A 22,152-nucleotide genomic window follows, 5' to 3' on the forward strand; every position below is an offset into this window, starting at 1 on the left:
TCTACATCATAGACTGGGTGGTAAAGTTTGAGCACATGGGATCAAGGGAGAGGTAGCCAACTGGATTCAAAATTGGCTTGATGATAGGAGACAAAGAGTGGTGGTAGAGGGTTATTGTAGAGGCTGGAGGCCTGTGACTAGTAGTGTGCTGCAAGGATTGATCCAGTGTCCAGTGTTGTTCATCGTCTATATAAACAGTTTGGATGAGAATATAGGAGACGTGGTTAGTAAGTTTGTGGATGACATGAAAATTGTTAGTATAGTGGAATGGCAGAAAGTTCAATGGGATCTTGATCAACTGGACCAGTGGGCCAAGAAATGACAAATGGAGTTCCATTCAGACAATTGCAAGGTGTTGCATTTTGGTAAGACTGGCCAGGGGAGGATTTACACAGTTAATAATACATATGTGGGGAGTATAGGTACACAGTTCCTTGAAAGTGCCGTTGCAGGTTGGGTGGTGAAGAAGGCAGTTGGCAGACTTGTCATCAGCGATCAGAGCATTGAGTACAGGAGTTGGGACGTCATGTCACAGCTGTACAAGACATTGCTAAGGCCATATTTGGAGTACTGCATACAATTCTGGTCGCTTGCAATAGGAATGATGTTATTAAACCAGAAAGGGTGCAAAAATGATTTATAAGGATGTTACCGAGGCTGGAAGATTTAAGTTATAACGACAGTCTGTATATACTGAGACTTTTTTCCTTGGAGTATACGAGTCTGAAGGGTGACCTTCATAACCGTTTATAAAATCATGAGGGGCATAGAGAAGGTAAATAGACAAGGTATTTTCTCCAGGGTAGGGGAGTCCAAAACTAGAGGGCATAGGTCCCCATGAGAGAAGAAAGTTTTAAAACTGACCTGAGGGGCAACTTTTTCACACACAAGTTGGTGTGTATATAGAATGAGCTGCCACAGGAAGTTAAAAAGTCGGGTACAATTATAATATTTAAAGGACATTTGGACAGTTAGATGGATTCCAAAGGTTTGGAGAGATATGGGCCAAATGCAAACAAATGGGACTAATTCAGTTTAGGAAACTGGTCAGCATGGTTGAGTTGGGCTGAGGGACTTGTTTCCATGCTGTATGACTCTATAACACACACCAAACCTTGCAGCATATTGTCTGCTTTGAGAAGCGAGCAAGTGAAATATTTGCGTAGAATTTCCAGTCTTTAATTTGGGGTTGTAGCCACAGTCTTTGTATGGCAGGTTTGGTTAATTTGATCATGGGGGTTCAGCAAAGTTTATGTATCAAGAGGAGGTGGTTAGATCTCTGTTTTTTGAATGGTCATTGCTGAGCAATTGTGCAGCATGATCATTACTTGCCACTTAGCTCAAGCCTAACTGTTGTCCAGTTTTTTTTGCAAACTAACATGGGCAACCATAGTAACTGAGCAATTGCTAGTGGTAGTGAGCGCAATGCAATTATGGTTGAACTTCCCCACTTCTGACCTTTTAAATAGACAGATGTTTGTTGATGAAGCAGCTAAAAGTTGGACCTAGGACATTTCTTTGAAGGCCACGTGCAGTGATGTCCTTAGGGGTGAAGTGAATTAGCTCCAATAACCTCTATCATCGTTTTCTTTGAATCTGATTGACTTTGATTTGGCTCCTTGGCTGCCACACTTAATCGAATGTTGCGCTGATTTCAGACACTCTCTCCTCACCTGTGGAATTCCTCTGTAAAGTCCATGTTTAGATCAAGAGTGTAATGAAACCTGAAGCCAAGAAAAAAGACAGAAACCAAATTAACATTGGTGAACAGTCAGTTATTGAGTAAGTGCTGCTAAACAGCTTTGTTGATGACAACCTCAGTCACTTTATTGATGTTTGAGATCAGATTTATAGGACACTAACTGGCTGACTTAGATTTGTTCTGCTTTTTTTAAATAGGACAAATCTAGGACATTTTCTACACTGTTGGGTAAATATCATTGTTGTAACTACACTGCAAAACTTGGATAATGTTGCAACTTGTTTTTCACACAGATACTCTACTATTGGCAGGATATTGTCGGGGCCCATACCATTCAACCTTTTCTTGATATCAAGATGAATTAATTAATTTGTCTGATGATTGACATCTGTGATAGTAGGGATCTTAGCAGGATTATTCATTCAGTACTTCTGGCTGAAGATAGTTACAAATGTGTCAACCTTTTCTTTTAGGCACCCATATCTTGAGAATAAGTATGTTTGTGAAATCTCTACTCCTGGTTAGTTGTTGAAGTTTCTGCCACTGTTTACTCCTAGTGTGATCTGTTGATTCTGTGGTCTTTTATGTCACCAGCATAGTCTAAACCATATTCTTCAGCTGTTGGCAAGAATATTGTTGCACCTTCATCAGGTCTTCACACAATTTTTAAATATTCTGGTAGAGTTGCTAACATACTATTCTACACACCTTACTAAACGAGGATTGAACCGTTGGCTACATGAAGATGATAGAGAGAATGATATGCTGCAACCCAAGGTGATGCTTTTGCTGGTGGTCTGTAATATATTATTGATGCTCACTTTTGATTCACTGGATCTGTTTTGAACCTGTCCTATTTAGCATGGCAATAATTGGGTCAGTCCACTCAGTTGGCTGGACAATTGGTTTGAAATGCAGAGTGATGCCAACAACATGGTTTCAATTCCCACACTAGCTGAGGTTACCATGAAGGACTTTGCTTCTCAACCTCTCCTTCGTCTGAGGCCTGGTGACCCTGAAGTTAAACTCAATCACCAGTCATCTCTTTCTAATGGGAAAGCAGCCCCATGATCCGGTTGGACTATGCAGACTTTATCTTTCCCTTGTAACCCCATGCAACATGGTGAACAGTATCCTCAACGTTAAAATAGGACTTTGCCTCCATATCTCCAATTAATCTGTTTTTGGTAACAATGGATTTAGGATTAATGTGGACCTGGATACTGGGAGAACTTTCTGTACTTCACAGTTCCACAGAAGCTTTAACATAAACCTGAACTCCTGTGACAGAAGTATGGCCTCAGATTGGTATCTCATTTGAGGGATAGTTTCTCAGACAACTCAGAACTCACTCAGTACTAAATGATGATGTTAAACAAGATTATTTATTCAGTGTCTGAAATCAGACTTTGCATCAAGTTCATTCAGCTGTTGCAGACATGCTGGGCTGAATGGGCTCTTTCTGTGCTGTAAATTTTCTGTGGTTCTAATCTCCAAATGCTTGAATTGTAAGTGAAAGTGTAATTGTAAGGAAGATGACAAGTCAACAAGCAATGTCACTCCAAGCTTTAAAACATAGGTTTTACTTAGGTGTTTAGTCTCCATGTCTAAAATAACACATTAAAATCTAATATAAATTTCAAGTTTACATTTATAATAACTTCTGCAAATACACTATTACGCCACTAATAATATTGAGGCTGAGACAAATTTACAGAGTCAGTTTGCAGAATAAATATGGACATATGTTGAAGCAAAGAAATTGAACACTTGGGTTTTAATGATTTGGAATTTCCTCTGATTTTCAACGAGATACACACCAAATCAATTGTACAGTTTGACAAGTCATAGAGTTTTGGGTTTAGCTGTGCTTTGCTTGAAGCTACAAAAGGAGGAGAAAGTGAGGACTGCAGATGCTGGAGATCAGAGCTGAAAAGAGATACACACCAAATCAATTGTACAGTTTGACAAGTCATAGAGTTTTGGGTTTAGCTGTGCTTTGCTTGAAGCTACAAAAAGAGGAGAAAGTGAAGACTACAGATGCTGGAGATCAGAGCTGAAAATGTGTTGCTGGAAAAGCGCAGCAGGTCAGGCAGCATCCAGGGAATAGGAGAATCGACGTTTCGGGCATAAGCCCTTCTTCAGGACTTAAGCTACAAAATGTAACATATTTGCAATTTGTTACATTTGTCAATCCAGCCTTAGACTTGATGAATATACCTCCACAATGGGAAATGATTGGGTGCCAATAGGGAACCAGGCTTAAAAGTAGAGAATACTGGTAATACCGAAGGATATAACATTTTCAAACAAAAGGAGAAACAACATTGGGAGATGGGCTGAGTACTGATTGGCAAAGAAATTGCTATGTTGAAAACAGAAGCTGAGCTTGTGGTTGCAAAGACAGAAAGGACCCGTCCGTTGTAGAGCCCCTCCTGTTTCTTCCCTTCTTTCCTTACCCTTTTTGCCTTCTTTCTTTTTCTTTTTCTTCATCTTCCTGCCGAGCACAGAGAAGGTGGCATGGTCGAGGAGGGCAGCCTGAGCAGGACTCTTGGTGAGGCGGTGGCCTGTCCTGACAGTGAAGCCAAGGACTCCTAGTTGTGGTAGGTCTGGAGCGGGGTCTCTTCGTTATCGGCAAGGTGGCCGCAGAACTGGGGCTCCTGAGTGTGGAGTGACTGTGGGTCCAGCATGGGACCTGGCATTGGTGGCCTGTCGGCGAGGTGGGCCCAGTAACAAAAAGATGGTGCCTGAAGTGTGGCAACCACAACGTTGATAGGTCTGTCAGAGGAGTGGTGGTACAGGTGTCATTAGTCAGGTGGCTCAGGACCCAGGGCAGAAGCAGAGGATCAAAGATGAACTCTTTTTCAGCTGTATCTGTTTATTCTTAAACTATTCTAAATGGTGCCAGATTGTGATGTCAGTTGAAGCTTTTCACTGCATTTTACTATGTTGTTCATTGTAGAGTACAAGTGGCAATAAATCATCATTCATTCAAAAAGAGCAAGATTACACTATTTGGGTATTCTTGAGGCATTCAAATAGTGAGGCCATAAGTTCAAAGAAAAGTTTCATCAGACTCAAAGCATTAACTTTTCTTCTGTAGCCACAGATGTTATCAAACCAGCTGAGCTCTCCAGCACTTTGTGCAGTAATTTGTTTCAATTTTCCTATCCAAATATTTGTTCGAATTTTGTTGCAGTGTAAGGTAAGCAGGGGGAGGAATTTATGAACTGAGTTCAGGAGAGCTTCCTTGATCAGTATGTTCTTGGTCCAACTAGAAACAGGCAATGCTGAATCTTCTAGGGAGTGTGTAAACTGAATGTCTCTGAAGAAACACTTAATTATCACACTGTAAGATTCAGATTCATAATGAAGAACTGTCTAACATCACACTTGTAGATGTTCCATCACAAAAGGAAGCCATTTCACTCACTTTATTCCTCTTCCCACCCTACCTTCTGCAAAAATGCTGTCTCATATTCCCAATTCCTCTGCCTCTGCCGTATCTGCTCCCAGGAGGACCAGTTCGACCACAGAACATACTAGATGGCTTCCTTCTTTAAAGACCGCAATTTCCCTTCCCACGTGGTTGGTTGAAGGTGCCCTCCAATGCATCTCATCCACATTTTGCAACTCCACCCTGAAACCCCACCCCTCCAACTGTAACAAGGACACAACCCCCCCCGGTCCTCACCTTCCACCCTACCAACCTTTGCATAAACCACATCATTTGCAGACGTTTCTGCCACCTCTAAACAGACCTCACCACCAGGGATATATTTCCCTTCCCACCCCTTTCCACTTTCCGCAAAGACCGTTCCCTCCGTGACTACCTGGTCAGGTTCACGCCCTCCCAACAACTCACCCTCCCCTCGTGGCACTTTCCCCTGCCACCGCAGGAATTGTAAAACCTCTGCCCACACCTCCTGCCTCACCTCCATCCAAGGCCCAAAAGGAGCCTTCCATGTCAATCAAAGTTTCAACTGCTCATCCACCAATGTCATTTATTGTATCTGTTGCTCCCGATGCGATCTCTTCTACTTTGGGGAGACTGGACGCCTCCTAGCAGAGTGCTTCAGGGAACATCTCCACAACACCCAGACCAATCAACCCCAACCCTGTGGCCCACATTTCAACTCCCCCTCCCACCTTGCTGAGGAAATGCAGGTCCTGGGCCTCCTCCACCGCCACTCCCTCACCACCCGACACCTGGAGGAAGAACGTCTCATCTTTCGCCTGGGAACACCTCAACCCCAGGGCATCAATGTGGACTTCACCAGTTTCCTCATTTCAGGCTCCCTGTCTTCTTTCCTGATGAAGGGCTTTTGCCCGAAACGTCAATTTTCCTGCTCCTCGGATGCTGTCTGACCTGCTGTGCTTTTCCAACACCACTCTAATCTGCTTGGACTAAAGAATCTGTTTCCATGCTGTATGACTCTTAACATTCCAAGTGTTTTTTTAAATATATAAAAGGCAAGAGAGAGGTAAGGGTGGACTTGGACCCTTGGACATTGGAAGTGCTTGGTAAAATAGGGTTGAGTCAGCATGGCTTTGTCAAAGGAAGGTCATGCCTGACAGATCTGTTACAATTCTTTGAGGAAGTGATGAGCAAATTAGACAAAGCAGAGGCAATGGACCTGATCTGTTTGCATTTCTAGAAGACCTTCGACAAAGTGCCACACAGAATAATGCTACATATAACAAGAGCCCGTGATATTAGGGGCAAGGTATTAGCATGAATAGAAAATTGGCTGACTGACAGAAGGCAGAGAGTGGGATAAGGGAATATTTTTCAGGATGGCAGTCAGTGACTAATGGAATTCTTCAGGGGTCAGCCTTGGAAACACAACGTTACTGATTTGGATGAAGGAACTGAGGGCATTGTTGTCAAGTTTACAGATGACACAAAGATATGTGGAGGATGGGTAGGGTTGAGGAGACTGCAGATGACAGGCTAGAAAAGTGTACAAGAAGGTAACAGGTGGAATATAATGTGGGAAGGTGTGAGGTTTACGCACTTTGGTAGGAATAATAGAGGCACAGACTATTCTCTAAATAGGGAAATGCTTTGAAATCTGAAGCACACAAGGACTGAGGAGCCCTGGTTCAGATCCTTATAAGGTTAACATGCAGCTTCTATTAGCAGTTAGGGAGGAGCTTCCAGCTCAGCGAGCAAACCACATCCAGAACCTCAACCTGAGCTACAAATCTTCTCAAAACTCACTAGGACACGAGAGTTAGGAATTCCTAAAATGGTAAGAAAACTTTCTTTGGAATGAAATGTCCAAGCAAGTTGTTGAAGTTTGCTGGAAAATTGTTGGAGAAAATAAGGTCTGCAGATGCTGGAGATCAGAGTCGAAGTGTGTGGTGCTAGAAAAACACAGCCAGTCAGGCAGCATCCGAGGAGCAGGAGAATCAACGTTTCGGGCATAGGCCCTTCAGAACTGGAACAGTAACACCGGCTGGAATGTTCCCTTTTTGTTCTATGTGTGGAGAGGGCATGTTTGATGGTGACTAACATGGCACCTGCACTGGCAGAACTGTTCACCTAATCATCTGCCATTCAGCTCTTTAAGGCCTAACAGGCGAGCGAGGGCTCTTAAACAGAAATAGCCAGTGAAAGGTTGGAATCTTCTAATTCCTAAAGCTACTGGACAAGACCTTATACTTGGGGATCCATTGGTGAGATCGTTAAGTTTCTTTCTTTGTCATCTCATGGTTTGGGTTAGTGGGGAAAGCCGTATCAGGGAGGTCCAAGGCAAAGGCAGGGAGGGGCTTTCAGAGGCTGAATTCCATGCTTCCAGTTTTTCCCAGATTGACAGGTGATGGAGAAATGGCAAGTTGATGTCCTTTAATTGACCACTTAAAGGCCTTAATTGCTGGCATATTCTGCCTGTCCCTAATTGTTCCTTGGATCCAGTGGTTTACTTGACTAGTTCAGTGATCACTAAATTGAATCAACCACATTCCTATGTTTCAGTAGTCATGTCTAGGCTGATAAGGTAAAGATAATAGATTTTCTTTTTAACAGGTATCACAATGAACCAGATGGTCAACGATTGATGACTTGTTACCGAGGCTAGCCTTATATTGCATATGTTAATTGAATTTGCACCAGATGCATGGTGCGAATTGAACCCAGTATTCCCCTGGGCTTGTGGAGTTCTACTCTCATAATATTATTATCATACCTTAGTCTTTTACTGGGGTCATTATCACTTCTCTATTTGTGGGAACTCACTGCGGACAAATTAGTTGCTGCTTTTCCTATGCTACAACTGTGGCGACATTTCGTATGTAATGAATTGGCTGTGAAGCGCTATTGATCATCCAGTGATTGTGACATGCACTATATTAAATGCAGCCTTTTTTTATGTACTTCTTTGTTTATAATTGTCTTAGGTATTCCTTAAGTCAATTGCCTGTGAAACTTTCTAAAACGTGTCAAACCAATAATCTCGACTTTGGTATTGTTAGTAAGTTCAAGTCCAAATCTAGAGTCATCAGCATATTAATCGAAGCTCACATTCTAATGTAGTACTTCCACATGGTTACAGGCATTTGTTTTTGGTGAAATACGAAACAAAGGATTTATTATCCTTCTCAAGTGGATGTAAAAGTTAAATGGTACTATTTTGAAAAGTGCGAGGAAATAATCTGCTGGTGACCTGGCCAATATTTATGTTCTGAAAATGTGTTGCTGGAAAAGCGCAGCAGGTCAGGCAGCATCCAAGGAACAGGAGAATCGTTGTTTTGGGTATAAGCCCTTCTTCAGGAATATTTATGTTCTGTCAACATCAGTAAAAATAAAATGATTTGATCATTAGCACATCGCTGTTTGTAAGCAACTGCTATGTGCAGTTTGGTTGTTACATAAACTACAATAAAACTTGACTACATTTCAAAAAGTACTTCATTGGCGTGTGCTTCAAAAGTACTTCAAAGTGCTTTTGATTATCCTAAGGTCATGAAAGGCGCTCTATGAGCGTAAATGAAAGAAAAGAAGAAATTGCTGGAAAAACACAGCTGGCAGCATCTGTAGAGAGAGAAACAGTGTTAACATTTGAATCCAGCAACCTTTGGTCAGACTGTTGTTTTTGTTTCAGATTTCCAATATCTGCATTCTTTATTTTTATTTGCAAGGGCAAATGTCCTTTCAATAGGATTTCATTGATTTATCCATACAATTGACAATAAACACTGGATAGATAATTATTATGCTTTATTGCAATAGAGACCTAATCTATAATATATTTTTGTCCATGTATTAAATTTAGCAAAAGTAGATATCATTTATTCTCAGTAAATGATACAAATTATATATCTCCACTTGTAAAATAGCTTTGTATTTTAACTAACTAACTCCCTTCTCAGACTGTTAATTTTGTTTAGCTGTTTAAGGTAAATGTGGTTTTTCTTGATGCTTTTAAAGGATTATTTTCATTGCAAGACTGCATTTTGGCAATTGACACATGCACAGGTCCAATGTTTAGAATTGTTAAATTATAATTTACATTAGCATAACATTATTCCCAATATTAACTGCAAGTCCTAGTCCAGGAGTTGAAATCCTTTTCTTGTTCTCTCCAAAAAGCTGCATTCTGGCTAAGAATTATTTTTCAGTAAAAGGCAGGCTGTCAATGTGTTTTTAATGCAACAGTTAAATCCTACATTGTAGAGCCTGCATTCAGTGATTATGATTATATTTTGTTCTCCAATTATTTGTATATTAGCAATTGTGCCAATGGTCTTGACTCCAGTTATGTGATTGTAGGTTAATGGTTAAACTGTATTTGGTGCTCAGATTCAAATACTTCAGTGAAGTCTTGAAATTTCAAAGCAATAATTTCATAGTTTGGAAATGAATGGGAATTGATTTTGGATGTTAACACTTTATGCTTGAATCAGGTCTAGGATTATGCAGTAAGCATTGAATAATCAAATGCACCAGTTACAATCTGCCCACTGCTAAAATTGTAACAGTGGCATGACAACACAGAAAAAAAAAATGCCTATTCAAGGCACATGTAACTGAGACAAACTGAAACATATGTTAGCCATCCCCATTTTATTATTAACATGGTTACCGGCAAGAAAAGCCTTTAAGTTACTTCGGTGATGGTACTGAATATCTCATGTATCACAATGGAAGGGTACATAACAGATAGAGCTTCTCCTGCGAGTTGTAACTTTGAAAACCATTTAAGACAACTGAATAAAACTAATTTTGTGGCAAACATTGGGTTATATGTTATAGGGGTGTGAGCAATGTGGGCTATGGCGAAATGTGTGGTAGAATCAGATAGGATGTTCACAGATAGTGAGGAGGTGGGTAGTGAGTGACCACAACAGGTATGGTCACCCCATATTCTAGGGACGAGCTGGAAAATATGTGTAAGAATATCTAGTCAAGTTGGTTGGAGATCTGGGTAAGTTGAATCCTGTGGGATTTATAGGATGAGCTCTAGAAAGGGGAAATGGATGTTTAGGGGAATTGCCAGTATATTCAGACTTCAGTTGGAAGCCAATGGCTGAAGGGCTGCTATTGTCACCTTCTATCATGATGAAAATCACAAGGGTGAAAATAGCTGTGATTGCATTTGAAATTAGTGAGGCAAGTGAATCAACTCCAAGGGAGGACACTGCTGCAAACACCAATCTCAGGGCTGTCAAGGGGAAAGAAAATTAGTCACAGGCCCGTACAATGGTCCCCACACAGGCATCCAGACTTCCTATTTGCTGACCATGCTACAGCAGTTGCCATTGCTGGGCAACTCTTTAACAGCTACACCTTAGCATATAGAGGGAGCTGAACATTACAAATGTTGGATGTGGAAGGACAAAGGTATCACCATGACCTAATGCCATGTGTACACATTGTTCCTCCTGCTTCCAGATTGCGTAGTAGGCTCTCAGTACTGACCTCCATCATGGAGCCTCATGCGACTATGATTGGCTGCTGGATGGTTAGAAGATGCATCTAGCACCTAAAGAGATTCTCAAACATATGAAAGTTAACAGATGGAGCATTTATGCATAAACTCAGTCATATACAAGCCTTTTTCTCCCATCACATCAAAGTGCCCTCGATAAATTTTCTTCCTTCCTTCCCACCATGTCTTAGTATATTCCTTGATTTTGCAGTTAGAATGGGGGGAATTTGCTCAGCTGTTGAACCTGGAAGTTTGGTGGGGCAACCTTGCGGGTGTTGCATTCAGAAAAAAGCTCACCTTCACCTTTTCAAGGGCAACTAGGGAACAGGCAATAAATGCTGGCTTACAGTGAAGCCCACATGCCACAAATGAATTAGTCTTGACATGGGAGTCTTGCTGAAGGCAAATTGATCTTCCTCATTTTGGATTTCCATGAATCTGAAGGGGGCATGTAGTGTGGGAGTGGAAAACCTGACCACCTTGGAAAATGTCCTGAGAGGAGATTTATGAGGTTCATGTGGTTCAACCTCTGGCCAGGTGTGTCCTGCACCACCATGTCTCCTTGAGAGGAATGGGCACCTGGACTGTTGTCAAGGTTCCCTTATCTTGCCACCAATCTTCAGTCCTCGTGACCAATGTATAAGACGATGGAATGAAAATGTGTGTGAATCTCCAGCAGCCCCTGGAGATGTTGGATCTGATTCTTCATGGCAGCTATCAACCTTTCCACATGGAGGCAGACAGGTGGTCACACGATTCACTGCATTGCTGCAGCTTCTGGGCAGTGAGGACCATTGTGCCCACATACCTGTTTGCTGTGCTGCCCTGTCCTGCACATTTGGATGAAGTTCTTGATTGCCTGCATTGCAAGGCCATCTCTACCTGTGGATGAGGAGATACCTGGCCTTCAGCAGTCCTCTGAGTGCAAGTGGCTTAATCGTGTTTCTTTCTTGGCCAGCAGTGGAGCTGTTGTAGTGAAATGCTCACTGGATCTTGTACCTGCACACTGTATGTTTACAGTTCTTCTGTGAAGTGTCTGTATGTGGGTTGTTAAGGGATGCAGGATACATACTGTTGATAGTTTTTTCTGGTGCCTCTATACTTTTGTCCTCAGAGCTGAGCCTGAGGTTGTAGCTAGCCTAACAGAATCTGCACGACAAAGAGAGAGAATGGGTAAAAATGGTGTGCAATGATTGAGTGTGACTGTGGAATCGTGAGAGTTGCTGTGGAATGGAGTGTGATAATTACTTGTTTGACAGAACACAAATGTTTTTGCATCCCCACAGGAGTGGTCCCAGTCTTCTCCTGTGAAGGCTAGAATTCTAACCAAACAGAGAATGAGGTCATGGATGTCTAGAATTCCTCCATCTGTACAACTCTGTCTGCATTGTCGTGTGCGGTTTTGTCCTATATTGAAAAAATGGGGGTCACTGTTTGAGACTACAGTGGATGGCATGGCTGTTCAGGCTGATTTGAATGGGGCACGTGATGAGATGTAACAAGGGGTGAAGGATATAGCACAGAGGATGTGCAGAGTTTGTAGTGTGGGAGGTTGGTGGGGTCGGGGTGGATGGGAGAGAATGAGGGAAGGGAGGTGTTGTATGCAACAGTGAGAATGGCAGAGCATGAGCCTTGGTGGGAGTTGGGTGCAGTATTAGAAATCAAATATGTATGAGATAGCAGAGAGAAGAGTGTGGCACTTGCTATGTTTGAGTGGAGGAAGTAATTTACCTTCTTCCTACACTGTTGGCTGTTACCCCTCAATGTGGAGATGATACTGACCCAGGTGGCAACCTTGGTTCAGGCTGGCAGAGTCAGGTAGCCGGTCCTCCAGGAAGAGGACACCATTCCTCTGGATCACGCCATCTGCCAGGTCTCTGTTGGTGAACTGTGGTGCCATCTCCCCTTTCTCCAACATGTTCAGTCTCATTATCTTTGTATTAAATTGCAAGGTTTGTAGCTCAGGTTGAGATTTAGGGTGTAGGTTTGCTCACTGAGCTGTAGGTTTGATATCCAGACGTTTTCATTACCTGGCTAGGTAACATCATCAGTGGCGACCTCCAAGTGAAGCGAAGCTGTTGTCTCCTGCTTTCTATTTATATCCTTCTCCTGGATGGGGTTCCTGGGGTTTGTGGTGATGTCATTTCCTGTTCGTTTTCTGAGGGGTTGATAGATGGCATCTAGATCTATGTGTTTGTTTATGGCGTTGTGGTTGGAGTGCCAGGCCTCTTGGAATTCTCTGGCATGTCTTTGCTTAGCCTGTCCCAGGGTAGATGTGTTGTCCCAGTCAAAATGGTGGTTTTTTTCATCCGTGTGTAGGGCTACAAGGGAGAAAGGGTCGTGTCTTTTTGTGGCTAGCTGGTGTGCATGCATCCTGGTGGCTAACTTTCTTCCTGTTTGTCCTACATAGTGTTTGTGGCAGTCCTTGCATGGAATTTTGTAGATGACGTTAGTTTTGTCCATGGATTGTACTGGGTCTTTTAAGTTTGTTAGTTTTTGTTTGAGAGTGTTGGTGGGTTTGTGTGCTACTAGGATTTGAGGGGTCTCAGTAGTCTGGCTGTCATTTCTGAAACTTCTTTGATGTATGGTAAGGTGGTTAGGGTTTCTGGCTGTGTTTGGTCTGCTTGTCATGGTTTGTTCTTGAGGAATCTGCGCACTGTGTTTTTTGAGTATCCGTTCTTCTTGAATACGTCGTATAGGTGGTTCTCCTCTGTTTTTTGAAGTTCGTCTGTGCTGCAGTATATGGTGGCTCATTGGAATAGTGTTCTGATACAGCTTCATTTGTGTGTGTTGGGATGGTTGCTGGTGTAGTTGAGTATTTGGTCAGTGTTTGTCGGTTTTCTGTATATGCAGGTTTGTAATTCTCCCTTGTCCTTTCTTTCTACTGTGATGTCCAGAAATGCGAGTTTGTTGTCAGTTTCTTCCTCCTTGGTGAACTTTATGCCTGTGAGGGTGTTGTTGATGATATTAAATGTTTCTTCTATCTTGTTTCGTTTTGTGATGACAAAGGTGTCATCTACTTAGCGAACCCAGATTTTTGGTTTGATGATTGGTAGGGCTGTTTGTTCTAGCCTTTGCATTACCGCTTCTGCTATGAATCCTGATAGCGGAGATCCCATGGGTGTGCCGTTGGTTTGTTTGTAGACTATGTTGTTGAAAGTGAAGTGGGTGGTGAGGCACAGGTCCACTAGCTTCATGATGTTTTCGTTGGTAATGTGATTGATGGTGGTTTGTGTGTGTGTGTTGTCTCTTCTAAAAGTGTGGTGAGTGTTTCCTTTGCTAGGTTGATGTTGATGGAGGTGAACAGTGCTGTTACGTCGAATGAGATCATTGCTTTTGTCTTCCTCTATTTTGCTGTTTTTGTTGATTTTTAGGAATTCCTGGGTGGAGTGGATGGAGTGCTGTGACTCTTCTACTAGGTGCCTCAGTCTTGCGTGTAGTTCTTTGACCAGTTTGTAAGTTGGTGTTCCAGGTAGTGAGACTATAGGTCTGAGGGGAGGCTCCTGGTTTATGGAATTTTGGTAGTCCGTAGAATTGTGGGGTGTTGGTCCCGGTGGGTTTCATTTTCTGGAATTCTGTCTTGTTTAATTGTCTGGAATTGTGTAATTTTCTTAGGATTGCATTAAATAATTGCCATATTCATGCTAAGTAATTATGTTTGAACCCATTATCACCAAACACGGTGGCGTGGTCATAAGTTCATAATCTTTTCATTGTTGCTAAAAGGAGTACAACAAGTAATTCACATTCCTGCTAAATGCTATCAAATCATTGCATAAGTGTATGAAAGCAATTTATTATAAAAATACAGGAAGAGTGATAACATATTTCCATTATGTTTCCTGAATATTACGACGAAAATGTGATATTTGGCGCAGACATTTGATATATAATAATAGTTTTCCAATGTACAATGCTCAGCACTTTTTAAGTTGATAACTGGGTTTAATGTATTTTTAAAAAATAACTTTACACTTGTTACAACTGATTTATTATGAAGTTTACTGATTTAAGCATTAAATGCAGAACTATCTATATATTTATTGCATAACAATGTGACAGTTTATGAAATTGTCCTTGTGGTTTGCTGGTGATAATTTTTGCAAATGGACCTGACTACATTTTTATTTACACACAGGCGAGCCCTGCCCCCATGATTGTAAACACAGAAACACTGGAGACAGTCCCATATGTAAGTATATCTCTTCAGGTATTGCATGATGCAGTATTGCTTTTCATAAAACAAACAATATTTTTTCCTCAGCTACTTCTTAGAATGCTCATGGTTTTGGAATTTATTGCTAAAGAAATTGTTTATAAAAGTAGAGAAGTATTATTGCAACTTGACAAGATATATTGATGAGACAGCATATGCAGCTCTGCATATATTTTTGTTCCAGTTACTTGAGGAAGGATGTAATTGCTTTGGAGGTTGTTCAGAGAAGGTTCACTAGATTAATTAAAGAAAGGCTTTTTTTATGAGGAGAGGTTGAACAGTTTAGGCCTATACTCACTGAGTTTAGAAGAATGAATCTAGTTGAGGTGTATAATGTCCTAAAGGGCTAACAAAGTTGATGTAGAGCAGATTCTTCCTCTTGTGTGGTAACCTAGAATGAAACGTCATCATTTTAGTCTGAGGGGTAGCAGATTCAAAAGAAATGAGGAAAAATTACTTTTCACAAAGGATTTTGAATCTTTGGAATTCACCACCCCAGAGCATTAAATGGTGATGCAGGCTTGAGGGGCTGAATTGCTTACTCCTGCTTCTAGTTCTTACGTCCTTATAACTTTTTATTTTCAAGATAAGCATTGCTGGGGATACCATTAAAAAACATATCCATCACTGCATCCTAGTTTGTTTAAAAGCTACAATTTTTTTAATGTAGTGCAATGTGGAAAATAGAGCATATGCAAACTTGTATGCAAATGTAAAATTGGATTGGAATGTTTTCATAGAGTCATACAGCATGGATACAGACCGGTTGGCCCAATTAGTCCATGCCGACCATAATCCCAGACTAAACTAGTCCCACCTGCTTGTGTTTGGCCCATACCCCTCCAAACATTTATTTATGAACTTACCTAAGTGCCTTTTGAACGTTGCAACTTCACCCACATCCCACCACTTCCTCTGGAAGCTCATTCCACACACAAACCATTCTCTGTAAAAAAAAATGCCCTTCAAGTCTTTTTCAAAATCTTTCTCTTTTCACCTTAAAAATATGCCCCCTCATGTTGAAGTCCCTCACCCTAGGAAAAAGACACCTTCTTAATTCTATTTTCCATTTTGGGATTGCAAGTCTATACCTTTGAGCCAGGTTTCACTTTAAACTCTGAAGGTCTCAGTTTCTTTCTTGACCATCTGCATAAACTTCAGGTTAACCCAAATTTCTTATATCTTTAGTAGTGATGAAAATGACTATAACAAGCACTCTTACCTGGAACTATAACATTTTATGAGAATGCTAAAGATTGCTGGATATAACAGTTAAAAAATATTATGCAGTGTCTGTTCTTCTCTGAAAGGTTAAACATTCAGGATCAGTTTTGTGCACCTGTAATGAAAGAGGTTAAATTACGTCCAGTTGAAGAGGTAGGTTTAAAAAGGATTTACAGCAGTGGAGAGGGAAGGACCAGTGTGGAGGGGTTTGGGAAGCAATTTTCAGTTTGTGCTGTTGGATAGGGCAATTAATAGATAGTGTTTTGGGAATGAAAAGGTTAGGAGATCAGAGTGAAAAGTGCAGTGAATATGAATAGAGATGTAGGCTGGAATTTTCTGAAACAATAGGGAGCAGGTTAGTATGTACACTGGGAATTACATCCCCAAAGGTGATTCTGGTTGGGGATTTGTTAATGGGTTAAGTAATACTTTTTTTTATTCTTCCTGTCAAAGTGAACAACTTTGTGTATTCCCACATTATATTCCATCTGCCAGATTTTTGTACAATCACTTGACCTATCTGTACCTGCTTGCATCTTCTTTATGTCTTCTTCATAATCTACTTCCCGACCCAACTTAGTGTCATTTACGAATTTCGCGACCATGTCTTCACTGCCCACATCTACATCATTGATATAAACTGTCAAAAGCTGTTGCTGCAGCACGGACCCTTGTGGGACTTCACTTATCACATCCTGCCAATTAGAAAAAAAACATTAATGCATGCACTGTTTTCTGCCAGCCAGCCAACCTTCTATCTGGGCTGAATACAATCTTCCAGCCTGAGCCTCCTGAGGCACTGGTGCTCAGACAAGTCGAGAAAGCTTTCTGTTAATGGTATGCTAATTGTATTACCAAGGTTAAAAATATGCCGGTGAAGGGCATTGTTCAGGTAGCCACTGATCTATTGCCTGCAGCCATGTTTTTGGAATAATTTTCCTTGACCTCTATTCCATTCCCTTGCCCTTGGAGCAGCAGGAGGCGAGGTGTTGATCCCTTTGCATCTGCTAGTGCTGTTGTCTTTGGTTTTCATTTGTACCTGGAACATCAGAAGGCACCTGATTATGAGGGGCATAGCTAGAGTGGATAGGAAGGTACTTTTTCCATTAGTGGAAATGTTAATAACTATGGGGCACAGCTTTAAGGTAAGATATAGAAGGCTAAAGTGAGAGTTAAAAGATATTTTTCAGTCAGAAGTTTAGTGAAAGTCTGGAACTCTCTGCCTGAAAGATTGATTGAGTTAATAAATCTTCCAGCATTTAAACAGTGTTTAGATATTCACTTGCATGACTGTAGGCTATAGGCGAAAAGCTGAAAAGTGGGATTAGTGTATTCAGATCTCTGTTGACTAGTTCAGACATATAGGCCAAATGTCTTCCCTGTTTGTAGAAATAATCTATGCGTCAATGCTAACATGATAGAATTGGGATAAATTGAATTCACTCTGTTTTCAGCAAAAACAATAAATGTAAAACATTGAATTAAAAGTGCTTTTTGGTTCTGAGGCTTATGACTGTGCCTTTCCTGATTAGATTTACTTTTACCAATTGCAACCCAGTTTTCAGGGGAATGCACATTGGACTCCATTCACTGTCTTGATAAAATCTAATTTGGAGGTGCCGATGTTGGACTGGAGTAGACAAAGTTTAAAAAATCACACGGGGACTTGGCAAGATGGCAGCAATTCTGTAGAACTGCTGTGGACAGCTCTGCCTAAAAACCAAGGCATACTGGTGTTTTTTGCCATCCCTGGCCAACTTCTGTGGTGGAATTATTAGTTTAAAACCTTACTGATCACATATTTCTTAATATTTGGGAGTGGGAAGGATGCCAAAGGGAAAAGGAACAAACAAACAGCAGCAGAGAGGACACTCCCCTGCAGCACTTACCACACCAGAGACTGCAGCAGCAGCAGTCTCTCCTGACTGCCGCGGGGACCTGAAAGACTCTCAGGAATTAACTGAGGTGATGGAGAGACTGACCTTGAAAGTTGGGGCTGCGATTGAGGAGATCCGTGGGGAGATTCGTGCCCAGGTCCAATCTATCGCATCCATGCTGCAGAAGCATGAGCAGGAGAGCCAGGGCCTCGGGGAGGGGCTGGAGGAGGTGGAGGGTCGAACTAAGGCCTCGGAAGCTGCGATGGAGTCCTCATCCAGTCGGAACCAGGTGCTGGAGCGAGAGGTGCAGGCCTTGCGAAACCATATCGACGACCTCTGAATTGTCGGGCTCCCTGAAGGTGAGGAAGGTGAGCAGCCAGTCAGCTTCTTTGAAAGCTGGCTACCGAAGTCTCTGGGCCTTCACATTGAGTCCAGCAGGATACAGATTGAAAGGGCATATCAGGTTACACTGCACAGGTCAGGCCCAGTGCAGCGCCCCCGCTCGGTCCTAGTACACTTCCATTCATATGAGGACAAGCAAAAAGTCATAGAAGCTTCCAGATCCCTGGGAAAAGATCCGCAGGCACTGCTGTACAAGGAGTCAAAAATCATGTTTCACCAGGATTACTCTGCAGCTGTAATTCGAAAGAGGATGATCTTCGATGAAGTTAAAAAGAGGCTGAGGAACCTGGGCATCCAGTACTCCATGACATACCCCGCAGTGCTCCGTTTCAGCCACGAGGACTCAGTTTATACATTTGACTCAGCAGATAAAGCTAAAAACTTTGTAGACACTTTAAAATAGATGAATACGGTTAATGTTTGTTCTCTTTTCTATCTTTCCCCATGTTTTCCCTTCCTTTTTTTAAAATTCCTTTCTTTCTCCCTAATAATTTCCTTTTTGGAAAGGGGGGAAAAGACCTTGGCATAAGTTGTTCCTTTTTTTTAGTAACTGGATTTTCTGATGGGAAATTTTGTGGATGTTCTTTGTTGTCTCTCCCCGTTTTTTTGTTTCTTCTGTTTCTCTTTTAGTCACAAGTAGGGATGACATGAAGCCAGCAATGGTTGGAGTGCTCATCCTGACTTGGTCTTTTTTCTGTTGATTTAAGGATCATCTTGTTTTTTTTCTGGCCTAAGGCTGGGGCACAGTCCGGGTTTGAAGGAGCTGTGAAGGAGGGGATGGGGAGGGTGAGTGCCCCCTATGGGCAGCGGGAAGAGCCTTCCATTCTTGGTTTTATAGTTGGTTTTTTTGTAGTTTTTTGGTAGTAATAGTTGTTTATAGTTATGAAAGAGTTGTTTTTATATATATAATTTTTCGATTCTATGAGTCTTTATATACTTATGCTCGGCGCTTTGTAAGCAGGGTTCTCCCTCCCAGGGGTTCAAGGGTCACTGAAAGGGGATATGGCTAAGTGTCTTATTAAATGGTGCACCTGGAACATTAAGGGAAGTCATTCGCCTGTTAAAAGGGAAAAAGTGCTTTCTAGCCTTAAGAGGGAGATGTTTGATATCAGATTGTTGCAGGAAACCCATCCTGATGATGGGGAACACCTGAAATTACAACAGGGGTGTTATGACCGGGTATTCTTTTCATCTTTTACTCCTGTTAAAAGGAAAAAAAGTGCTTTCTAGCCTTAAGAGGGAAATGTTTGATATCACTGTTGCAGGAAACCCATCCTGATGATGGGGAACACCTGAAATTACAACAGGGGTGTTATGACCGGGTATTCTTTTCATCTTTTACTACTAAAAGTAGGGGAGTGGCGGTACTTATCCAGAAAAATCTTCCATTCACATTATTAGAGCAAGTGAAGGATGAGCAGGGATGGTTTGTGATACTTAAAGCCCTGATACATGGGGGGGAATATGGCATTTTAAATGTCTACTGTCCTTTGGCACATCCTCTCAAATTTTTGATTAGGGCTTTCTCTAAGTTGAGTGCTTTTGGAAAACGGCACTTTATTATAGGGGGGATTTTAATTGCCTTTTAGATCTGACAGTGGACAGGATGCCTTGGGGGCCCCCAACTATTTTTTCACAGGCCAAGCAGGTGCTTGACTTATGCGAAGAGTTGGGGCTGGTGGATATTTGGAGATGTCTTCAGCCTACCGGCAGAGATTTCACGTTTTTTTCAAACCCACATAAATATCACACGAGGATTGACCTCTTTCTGGCTCCCTCGGCCCTTCTCGATTCAATTATGGGATGTAAAATTGGGAATATAGCTATCTCTGATCATGCAGCAGTGTGTTTGGAGGTTAAGGCCAAGAGTGAGGGGCTAGGTTTGCGGCACTGACGTTTGGACCCTTTTCTCCTTAAGGATTCCAAATTTGTGAAATATTTTTTGAAGGAGTTTCAGGAATTCTTGACTATCAACAGGCAAGGCTAGTAGTCCATCTATGCTATGGGAGACCGCTACGGCCTTTGCTAGGGGATGAGCTATTTCCTATTCGGCAAGGAGGAGCAGCAGCATCTACTTGAGACACGGTTGAAAGCTGCCGAGGCGGCACATTTTGCGCGGCCTTCAGTGACTAAGCTACAGCGGATCATGGCCCTTCGAGCTGCCTTGAATTCAATACTGACACAAAACACAAAGAAAGAACTCGCTTTTGCTAGACAAAGGCTGTTTGAATAGGGGGATAGGCCAGGGAAGTATTTAGTGTACCTGACTAGGAAAACATGTGCTCCCCAATCCATTACTGCAATCAGAGACAATGCCGGGGTCCTTACATACGATGCTAAAAAGATTAATGAGGCTTTTCAGAGCTTTTAACTCTGAATTGTATCAGTCTGAAGATTGCGAGGTCAGGAGGGCTAAAATGGAGACCATTTTAAGAACCTGGACCTCCCAGGGGTAACCTTGGAAGAGGCCTCTCTCCTCAATGCCCCCTTGACAGTTCAGGAAATACAGGAGGCAGCTAGGCAACTTCAGAGTGGGAAAGCGCCTGGCCCAGATGGTCTCCTGGGTGAGTTTAATAAGGACTTTATAGAAATTCTGTCAGGTTGATGTTGGAGATGTACAATCACTCCTATATGCATGAATGCCTACCACCATCTTTGAGAGAAGCTAATATTTCCTTAATTCTTAAGAAGGGGAAGGTTCCTGAGGATTGTGCCTCATACAGGCCCATCTCGCTATTAAATTCAGATTTCAAGATTCTGTCCAAGATCCTGGTGCTGAGATTGGAAAGGGTATTGCCCCATTTTATAAGATAGGACCAGACAGGCTTTATAAGGGGCCGTAGGTCCTCGAATAATATTGGAAGGTTGCTGAATATGGTCCAAGTTTTTCAGCAATGATCGATTCAGGGGTTGGTGATTTCCTTAGATGCAGAGAAAGCATTTGACCGGGTGGAATAGCTGTATCTTTTTTTATGTCTTAGAACAGTTTGGGTTGGGTGGGGTCTTTGCCAGGTGGGTAGTGAGGATTTTAGGATTATTAGGGGTAGTCGGCAAGGCTGCCCCCTCCCACCGCTGTTGTTTACTTGGTGATAGAGCCGCTGGCAGAAGCCAGTAGTCAGAACGTCCACACAACTGCTCTGGAAGTCGGATTGAGGACACACAAGATTACGCTGTATGCGGATGATGTCCCCCTGTTTTTATCGAACATGATGACCTCCATGCCCCATTTATACAATGTATCAATTCATTTGGGGCTATTTCAGGATATAAGATTAACTTTGCAAAATTGGAGGCTATGCCTTTGGGGAACCTTAAGGATGTGCCAGAAGTTGAAGGTGGCCCTAAGTTCCCTTTTATCTTCCAATTTCATGGCTGGGCTGAATATCTCTCATTAAGATGAATGTTCTTCCTCGTTTGCTTTATCCCATGCATATGCTCCCTATAATGTTTCCCAGGTCAATGCTGTGGAAGCTTATGGGGTGGTTTGGTCCCTTTGTCTGGCATCGTGGGCAGCCCCTCATCAAACTTACTAAATTGCAGTTGCCTCAAGGAGGGGGAGGAGTTGATTTCCCAGACATCAGGAGGTATCAATTGAGTTCCCTGCTGTCCTTTGTCTGCGATTGGGTAAGTAACGATCCAAACTCAATATGGCTGGATATCGAGGCCTCTCAGGCAAAGTTCCCTCTTATTAACCTGTTGTTCATGGATAAAATGAGGACAGTTATGGATCATTGCTGGAACCCTATTGTCATTAGCACAGTCAAGGCATGGAGGGCGATGCATCAGAGTGAGGGTTGT

The 22,152-nt window shown here is 42.1% G+C and overlaps 1 protein-coding gene across 12 annotated transcripts in view; it reads left to right on the forward strand.

The window, feature by feature from the left end:
- dlg2 (discs, large homolog 2 (Drosophila)) overlaps nucleotides 1-22,152 on the forward strand; it is a 968,837-nt gene that overhangs the window by 376,585 nt on the left and 570,100 nt on the right. For all 12 annotated transcript variants that reach the window (XM_043691613.1, XM_043691618.1, XM_043691619.1 and 9 more), the window contains one exon: nucleotides 14,774-14,827. In XM_043691613.1, coding sequence (XP_043547548.1) covers nucleotides 14,774-14,827 — 54 coding nt within the window. The remainder of the gene's footprint in view (nucleotides 1-14,773; nucleotides 14,828-22,152) is intronic.

The sequence above is a fragment of the Chiloscyllium plagiosum genome, chromosome 6 (assembly GCF_004010195.1).
Source record: "Chiloscyllium plagiosum isolate BGI_BamShark_2017 chromosome 6, ASM401019v2, whole genome shotgun sequence".
NCBI classification, from domain to species: Eukaryota; Metazoa; Chordata; class Chondrichthyes; order Orectolobiformes; family Hemiscylliidae; genus Chiloscyllium; species Chiloscyllium plagiosum.